Source organism: Tenrec ecaudatus, chromosome 11, assembly GCF_050624435.1.
Source record: "Tenrec ecaudatus isolate mTenEca1 chromosome 11, mTenEca1.hap1, whole genome shotgun sequence".
NCBI lineage: Eukaryota > Metazoa > Chordata > Mammalia > Afrosoricida > Tenrecidae > Tenrec > Tenrec ecaudatus.
Window position 1 is genome coordinate 105,120,260 of NC_134540.1, and position 9,424 is coordinate 105,129,683.

Below are 9,424 nucleotides of genomic sequence, written 5' to 3' on the forward strand. Positions count from 1 at the left end.
AACTGTTTATGGGAATAGAAAGCCTCATCTTTATTCCTTGGGGAGGCTGGTGGTTTCAAATTGCTGACCTTGTGGTTAGCAACCCAAAGCATAACCACGGCACCACCTGGGCTCCCGGGACAGGAGCCAGGCCACAAACAGGATAACAAGTAGAATCTGTGGGATGGTAATCAGTACTGAGGAGGAAAATAAAATAGGTCTGAGGCCAAGTCCTTTAAACAAGCCAGGAGGCCATGGCTGGCTCCACTCCGCCCCCTGCTGGTATGTCAGGCCTCAGAATAAACCATTGCCCCCGCTGAGGCCAGATGCGTGTTCAAAACACCACCAAACCCTCATTACCGTCCGGTTGATTTTGACTCCTATTGACCCTGCAGGGCGGAGCAGCAGTGTGGCATTGGTCTGCAAGGCTGTAAATCTCATCCGTGTATGGAAACAGATGCCATAGCTTTCTCTCCGAGCGGTCGGTGAGGTCAAGCTACTGACCTTCTGTTTAGCAGTCAAGCACTTAAGCCTTGCACCACAAGTTGCCACAGAGGCTGGGGGTATAAAATAACTAGGAGAGGAAGACTTCTTGGTCCCCTCAGCTGGGGTGCACACTGGGCGCATAAGCGTACTGTCTACCTGGCCAGGGGAAGACCAGCCACAGGAAGGGCCCATTGAAGGCCCTCATCCAGGGTACACTGTGGAATATGCCAAGAGAAGTCATCAGCGCTGCCCAGAGAAGCTTTCAGTCTGCTTATCTGGGGGCTTGCTTAGTGTGGCCCGTTCAGAATACATAGAACTTCTGGTTATACGCTGCCTGATACTTGTCAGGAAGAAAAGTATCACTGTGCACGTGACAGCAGGAATCCAGGCTCTGACAGGGTGTGATGTGTCTGGCGCGATCCAGTCGTTACTGGCGCCCTCCTCAAACAAAACACACACGCTCACTGCCACTGAGCCGATGTCCACTCCGAGGGTCCTATGGGACAGGGCAGGCCTGGCCCTGTGAGTTTCCAAGGCTGGTACTGTTTATGGGAGTAGTGTCTAACCCTCAGGGTCCCTGATAGCTGATCTTGCAATTAGCCACCGGGGTTGGCTGAGTAGAGATGGGCTGTGGCCTGTGAGCACCAGGCAGCTTTGGCACGCTGGCCTGCCACAGGGAAGGAGGAACGGCAAAGGAGTGTGTAGTTGCAGTTTTAAATGAGGGTGTCGGAAAAGAACTCCTGGAGAAAGGGGCATTTCAACACAGACTCGAAAGAGGGGAGCTAAGAGTCAAAGGAAGGGTATTTAAGGCACACAGAAGTGACCAGGTGGGAGTGAGTTTGGAAGGTCTGAGAAACAGCAAGGAGGCCAGAAGGATGTGCTATCTAGGGGTTGTCTCTGCCTATTCAAATTAGTTTCTTTACCAAAGAGTGTGTGTGTGCTTCCAGGAGACAGGTGGCCAAGGACCTCACTGTGCCTGGCACCTGGTGGTTGCAGAGGGAGGGAACACACCTAGAAGCCATGACCTGAGGCACTTGCCTTTCTCCAAGGAGAAGCCACCGAGCAAGGGGGATGCAAGACGGCTGGGCATACAGACACAAGACAGGCAGGGATGCAGCAGAGAGCACTCCTGCCCATTGCTACAGGAGCAAATGTCAGTGGTCACGGCAGACTGATAAACGCCATCACCAAACAGGAGGGAGAAGCCGAAGGAGTCAATGACGTCGTTCCCCTTGGGCCAGCTACCAACATTCATGCTGACAGGGCCAATGTGCTGCAAGCCCCCTCTCCTTGGTTTCAGAAAGCAAAGATGGCACCTGGATGACGAAGGGGCACCTGGTCCCAGAGGCGGTCTTTTCAATCACCTCATACAAATATGAAAACCAGAGAAAGGCAAAGGCAGGCAGAAGAGAAACTGATGGACTTGAACTGTCCTGTTGCAGAGAATACTGACTATATCATGGGCTGCTAATGGAATTGTGGTTACACATTGGGCTGTGATCCAAAAGGTCAGCAGTTTGAAACTACCAGCTGCTCCACAAGAGAAAGATGAGGCTTTCAACTCTGGTAAAGAGTTACCATTTCAGAAACCACAGGTGCAGTTCTACCCTATCCTATAGGGTCATCGTGAGTTGAAATCAACTAGATGGCATCGAGTTTGGTCTTGGTTTTTGCTAACCTCAAGGTCAGCTGTACGACACCAGCAGCAGCTCCTCAGGAGAAAGTTGAGGCTTTCTACTATGGAAAGTATTTCCAGTTTCGGAAACCCACAGCTGCAGTTCTATTCCGTCCTATAGGGTCGCTATGAGTCAGCATCAACTTGATGGCAGTGAGTTTGTTTTGTTTCCTTCTTGCCGGAGCAATGAAATACAACCAGACTGCTCCTGAGAAGTGACGATGGCAAGACTTCAGCCTGCTTGCTTTGGACGAGTTTACCAGGAGAGACCAATGGCTAGAAACAGCCAGCATGGCTGGTAGCCGGGTTGGCAACTGTGAGGGAAAACCTCAGTGAGATCAACTAACCAGCTGCCATGGAAACAGCACAGGCAGGCCTGAGGAACTTAGGTTCAATTTACATAAGGTGGTCATTAAGCAGCACCAACTTGATGGCAACTCTCAACATCAACAAGGGTGCTGCTGCACTGCCCGGCGAAGGAAAAGCCACCAGAAATGGAGGCACGGACTGGCAGCTGCCGAAGACCAAACCAGCCCATCATCATGGCGGCTAGGAATGAAGGGTTCTGTAAGCAGACTCTTCAAAATGGGCATTCAGCTCTTTTACTTCACCCAACCTGTGTGCTCTGAAGGGGCCACAACCTGGACTGAATGCACCCCAGGTGTGAAAGGTTGGTGAGCCACTACCCTTTGAGTTTTGGGACACTGGGTCGGGCTATGAGTTCACATCGACTTGATGGCAGTGAGTTTGTGTGTGTGTTTGTTTGCTTGGGTAGGCGCCATGAAGCCTCGGGATGAGAACATGGTGCCCGTGGTCTTGCTGGATTGTGGCAGAGGGTTGGCAGTGAACCACAGTACTAGGGGAGGTGAAAGGCATTGTGCGCGAGTCCCAAGTGTGTTAGAAGTGGGGATGAAGTGTGATTACTAGACTCGTATGAACAGCCCACAGAAGCAGACCCCTCCGGGGTCAGAAAAGGAATCCCTCTGGAGCGTCTGAGTCCTCAGCCCTGTCTGCTCCTTCAGGGCTGAGTCTAGGAAATGGGAAGATGAACTGATGCCTAAGGCCCGGGGAGTACTGGTGAATCAAATAGCACAAAACAAACCAAGGAAACAAAACGCAAACTCATTGCCATCGAGTCGATTCCACTCATCACGACGCGATAGGGCAGTGTCGAGGTGCCACTGTGGCTTTCCAAGATCGCAACTCTTTCTAGAAGTAGAAAGCCTCATCTTTCTCCTGGGGTGGGGCGTGGAGAGGCGGTGCACTGGGGGTTTCAAGCTGCTGGCCTTACAGTTAGTGGACAAAAGCATCAGCCACCAGGGCTCCTGCTGGGCCAGGAGCCATCTAGACGTGGTTCTAAGTGCACGACGAGTCACTGGGCTTCGAGTGTCACTTAACCTCAGTTTCATCGTCATAAACACGCTGCCCAACTTCACATGGTAATCAGAATAGAATGTGCTGGTGGTTGTGAATGTAGCTGGCAAACAGACAAGCGCTAGGCCAGCTGTTCTCAAACTGTAGTCTAAGGGCACAGGGGAAGGGCTCTTAAAACCCCTCTGAAAGGGTCTAGGAAAACACCTCTATCTTCCAAATACAGGTATCTACGCGAGTTTCTTTGTACTTCCCAAAAAAAACATGATAAAGTAAAGCAGATTTCTCAGCTGTTCTCTCTCAAGCCAAAAAGAATACAAAAATGTAAACATGACTTTCCCCAAATCTTTTTTATTTTGGAGGATCTAGTTGTTTCATTGAAAATGTGTTAAAATGAGCTTTGGGGGGGCTGTGCTTTTTTGCTTTCTAAATAAAACATCTCAACTTGCTGTAACTGGTAATGCCACAAATCACAATAGATAAAACAAAAACCCTTTGGGGTCTTCAATTGGTAGGAGTGTATAGGGGTCCTGGCATCACAGAGACGTTGGGAACTGGTGGTGTAATGGTTACACACCGGGGTGCGATCTGCGAAGATCAGTAGTTCGACACCACCAGCTGCTCCTCCGGAGAAAGACTGGGCTTTCTACTCCAGCTAAGATTTAGTGTCAAAAACGGGCAGTTCCCTCCTGTCCTACCAGGGTCACTAGGACTCAGAAAATACACTCATGGCCTTGAGCTTGTTTGCTTTGACGCTGAACACGCCAACGGAATGCGTTCCTATTAATCAAGTTGGTTTCTGCAAAGGGGAGGAAGGGACTGCCCCTCAAGGACACCTTTTATAGAGAATGACCCGCACGTTAATGTTGCACATTTGTGGAGTGAAGGGAGTTTTGTTTGGGGGCACTGTTAGTAGTTTACACCGTCTGATACTTTGCACCCATTTTCCGGATTAACGCAAGAGCCCTCAGGGACGCGCGGCAGGGGCGACGTGCACGACCTCGCGGAACGAAAGGTAACGGCGCAGGGCGGACCGGACACGTGGAGACCAGCGCTCGCGGACCCGCGGTGCTCCCCGCCCGCCGGGGTGCCCCAGGGGGACCGGGGAGGGTGCGCCGGGCCTGCGGGGCCGCAGGGTTGCGGGCGGGCGAGGGTCAGTCCTCTGCAAGCCGGGGCCGGGCGGCGGGGACTGGGGACGTGAACTCACAGCCTGGGCAGCGCCGCCACAGCTCCGCAGGCCGCCCTCTGCAGCAGACGCAGCGCCATCTTCCGTGCGTGTGCGTGCCCCGCCTCCGCCACGCCCTCGCCACGCCCCACCCGGCTTCTCCCCGCCCACAACCAGCTCTCCCCCTCCGCGCCAACCCCACTTCCTCTTCACACCACGATCTTCCCTCAACTTCGCCACGCTCCGCCCCGGACGGGCCCGGCCCCGCCCCCACTGAACCCGCCACGCCCCCTTAGCGCTCCGCCCCACGCTGTCCCCGCCCCCACGCACGCCACGCTCCGCCCCGGACGGGACCCGCCCCCGCTCCCACAGGACCCGCCACGCCCCCTTAGCGCCACGCCCCACGTCCCCCGCTGGCCCCGCCCCCACGCACGCACTGACTTGTGCGGACAGCTAGGCCCAAGGTCACTGGACTGGGACTGAGTTCTCCCAGAGTTCTTCCTGGCTTTCTTTAGAACCAGAGGAAAGAGAGAGACCATGTGATTGGATGGCTTCATCTTGAATGGTTTTTCCGAGACCATGAAAAGATCCTTGCATTTTTCCAGTCAGAAAGCGGCCGCATTTTCTAGGGGTTTCTTTGTTGTTTTTTGATGTTAAAATCCAGCGTTCGTTGGAGAGCCTCCCGGAGAGCAGGGCTCGAAGCAAATGCAGAGCGATGCCTGGGATGGGGTATTCATAGTGTAACAGAATCAGGAATAGCTGTGGACGTGTGACAGAATCAGGAATAGCTGTGGACGTGTGACAGAATCAGGAATAGCTGTGGACGGCTGTCTCTCGATGGACACCACCCTTCGCTCTACAGCCTGCCAGACAGCAAAGACTCCTCCTCAGTCCAGAGCATGCGAAGGGATTTAAAAATCGTACTTGGTCCAGCCCCACTGCACGCAGTCTGCTTCTCCGCATTACGTAATCCAGACCTGGTCCAAGGAACACGTGGACTCTCTATGCCCAAGAAGAGCTGGTGGTGCAGCGGTTAAGCTCTCCACTGCCACTGGAAGGTTGGCGTTGGAATCCACCCAGCAGCGCTGCTGGAGGCCGTTACATGGGGTTGCATATGGACTAGTTGACACAATGGCCCCCAACACAGCCGCCTCGTTCCTTATGGAACTTCTGAGACACAGAAATAATACTGTGACTCAGTGCCACCAAGAGAGGTGCTCCCACCCTCGGCCCTCAGCCTCAGTCCAGAACAGTCCATGCAGGGCCATCTCCCCTGTCCCCACACTAGCCATATTGGAGACTGAGGCCAAAGGAAAAGGCAGTCATTACTAATCCTGTTATTTAAATGTTTCGATATTTCCTTTAGATCTTTTGACATTCATATGTAAATACTAAAATATTATTTATCTTCACTAGGAAGGTTTTTTTCCTGGTCCCCACCCTTAAATTTGATGTGCTCCCTCCCTGTCCCTGGTAGCGTCATTTTAATCTGGACCGTTCTGAAGTTTAACCACCAGCCGCTCCTCCGGAGAAACTTGAGGCTTTTACTCCTGAAAGGGTTACAGTCCTATAGGATCGTTGTGACTCGGCATGACTTGATAACAGTGGTTTGGCTTGAGTTTCAAAGCTTCCCTGCTTCCAATCTTAGCTTCCATAATCAACCCTTTGCTAACCGGCCATGCTGATCTTAAAGCATCACACCCACTCTAGCTACACAGTTTATTAGCTTTATGACTTTGGGCAAGTTACTTACACTCTCTGTTGCCTTTTCTTCTCTATAGAATGGGGCTGCGGATAGTACAATCATGGGATTCTTATAGAATGTATTGAGCACATATACAAGGGAGCATCCAAAATGCCATGGAAATTTTCCATTGCCTTTTAATCTCATTTTTGCTACCACCAACTTTTTGAAGTCCCCACTTATATAAACAGCTTAAGACTTTGGCTGGCCGGGAGTAAGGGCTTGATTATGTTAACTACTTCTCATTCTAAGTATCACATTGATTCCCTTCTTGAAACTAGTTGGTGGCTTCCAATAAGAAGAATTTAAAATGAAATCCGAAAATTTCACCCAGGGGTCTCAAGCTTTACGCAGTCTGGCTCCTGCCTGTGACTCCAACCTTATCTCCCAGCCCCACTTGTCTTCTGTCCTTGTTTTTGTGTGAATTCACTAAGCCTTTTCCTACTCCAGGGCCTTTACACTGCTCCCTTGCTTCACAAATGCTCATGGCGACACCTTCTCATCTTTAAGACTTTTCGCCCCTGTGCAGTCCACTCCACGGGGCCGATGCAGACAACTCAAGCAAGCAAAGCCCTCTGGTCTACTTCACCAGCACAGCAGCCTGTGAGTTTCCATGGATCATAATGCCTGCCTATGTTTTGTTTGTTTTTTTTAAATCATTTTATTAGGGGCTCATACAACCCATCACAATCCATATATACATCAATTGTGTAAAGCATATCTGTACATTCATTGCCTGTATGTGTTTTGCCTTTTTTTTACTGTTTTTTCAGGGTTAGGGGTGTGCTGGCTGTCCCACTCAGAGGAGGGCTGCTGGTGCCTGGGATTGGGAACACTGTCTGTAGGACTGGACTCTTTGAGAACAGGAACCTGGCATGTCTTGTGCACTGCTGTCCTCCAGTGCCCGGCTCGATGAATAGATGATGAAAATGAGCCAACAACTTCATCATCATTCAGAAGACTGTGTTAGGCTGGGTTGTTTAGAGAAACAAAATTAGTGATACTCATATATGTATAGGAAAGAGCTTTATATCAAGGAATAATTTTACATAAAGAATGCATCCTAGCCCAGTCCAACTCACATAGGTAAGTCAGATGCAAGCTGGGGCCCTCTTCAGGTTCATTTGGCTGCAGGCTAAAGAACAGAAAGTTAAGGCAGAATGTAGAAAAATCACGGGCCAGTGGGTGCAGAGTCGTGTGGATCCACGGTCAGTGGAACCATGGCAGGCCACTGACAGCGCTCAGGGTCAGGTGGCTCCCATGGGGCCACCGCTGGAGGCCAGCCGAGTCCCAGCAAGCAGGAAGGCAAAGTGGCAGAGAAGCATGTTCTATCTTGCTCTTCTACAAAAGGCCACACCCCCAAGGAGGTGCCATGGAGCTACCACTTGATTGACAGGTTTGACTCCACCCTTAACCAGGAGTGTCTAGATGACGTAATTGCTAACCATCACAGTACCATAGAGTTGATATTAACTCCTAGAAACCCCGTGTGACTGAGTAGAACTGCCCCATGAGGTTTACTAAGTGATCTTTTTTTTAAAAAATCATTTTATTGGGGGCTCCTACAACTTTTATCATCATCCATCTATCCATTATGTCAAGCACATTTGTACATTTGTTGCCATCATCGTTTTCAAAACATTGCCTTTCTACTTGAGCCCTTGAATCAGCTCCTCATTTATCCCCCTCCCTCCCCACTCCCCCCTCCCTCATGAAACCTCGATAATTTGTTATTATTATTTTGTCATATCTTACAATGTCCAACGTCTCCCTTCACTCACTTTTATGTTGTCCATCCCCCAGGGAAGAGGCTATATATAGATCGGTTGTAATCGGTTCCCCCTTTCTATCCCACCTTTCCTCCACCCTCCCAGGATCACCACTCTCAGCACTGGTCCTGAGGGATCATCTGTCCTAGATGCCCTGTGTTTCCAGTTCCTATCTGTACCAGTGTACATCCTCTGATCTAGCCAGATTTGTAAGGTAGAATTAGGATCATGATAGTGGCGGGGGGGATGAGGAAGCATTTAAGAACTAGAGGAAAGTTGTATATTTCATCGATGCTACACTGCACCCTGACTGGCTAGTCTCCTCCCCAAGACCCTCTGTAAGGGGGTGTCCAGTTGCCTACAGATGGGTTTGGGTCTCCACGCTACACTCCCCCTCATTCACCATGATTTGATTTTTTGTTCTTTGATGCCTGATCCCTGGACTAAGTGATCCTTATAGAAGCAGATCACCGTGTCTTTCTCCCGTGGAACCGCTGGGTGGGTTGATTCCAAACTACCCACTTCTCACTTAGCAGGTGGCTGCTTAACCATTGTGCTACGAGGGCTCCTTATATGAGTACCTAGTCACTTTTGTGAGAAAAAAAAAAGGCTCTTTTTATTTTTTGCTAGGGATTCATTTACCTGCAGATACTATAGCTATGCCTATGTTCACCAGGGACTTTATGGTTTTTGTTGACCTAATTCTTAGTGACATTTCTGACAGGTAGGCTTTTAAGAATTGTTTTCTAATGCTTGTCAACTCTGCCATCCAGACAATGCCCACTAAGAGTGACTCCATAGGGCAGGGTAGAACTACCCCTGTCGATTTCGCAGACTATAACTTTTTACAGGCATAGAAAGTCTCCTCTTTCTCCCACAGAGCAGCTGGTGGGTTTGAACTGCTGACCTCGCAGTTAGCAGCCTAACGCATATCCATACAGCGTTATTAAGTTTGTCTACATGGTGTGTGGATTCCTTGGGGCATACGTCCAGGTAAAATAGAAAAAAGGGATTGAGATTTCCCTCAGAAGCTAGCCACGTCAACCTTTGCTCATATTCTCCACAACGGACTCACAAAGAGAGCATGAGACATTTTGCAGACTGAAGTGATGCTCCGATAGCTGTCGGTATTGCCGGGAAAGAGCCTGGCAGACTCTCACATCACTGTTTTAGAGCGTGATGATGTTCAGGGCTGGGTTCTGGGAGGGCATAGCCAAGTACCACAAGTGGGGCAG

The 9,424-nt window shown here is 50.4% G+C and overlaps 1 protein-coding gene across 1 annotated transcript in view; it reads right to left on the reverse strand.

Annotated features, from left to right (window-relative positions):
• Positions 1 to 4,787, reverse strand: part of CLYBL (citramalyl-CoA lyase) — a 285,813-nt gene extending 281,026 nt beyond the window's left edge. The window contains exon 1 of the mRNA XM_075563458.1: positions 4,719 to 4,787. Coding sequence (XP_075419573.1) covers positions 4,719 to 4,777 — 59 coding nt within the window. The 5' untranslated portion in view covers positions 4,778 to 4,787. The remainder of the gene's footprint in view (positions 1 to 4,718) is intronic.
• Positions 4,788 to 9,424: the final 4,637 nt, after the last annotated feature.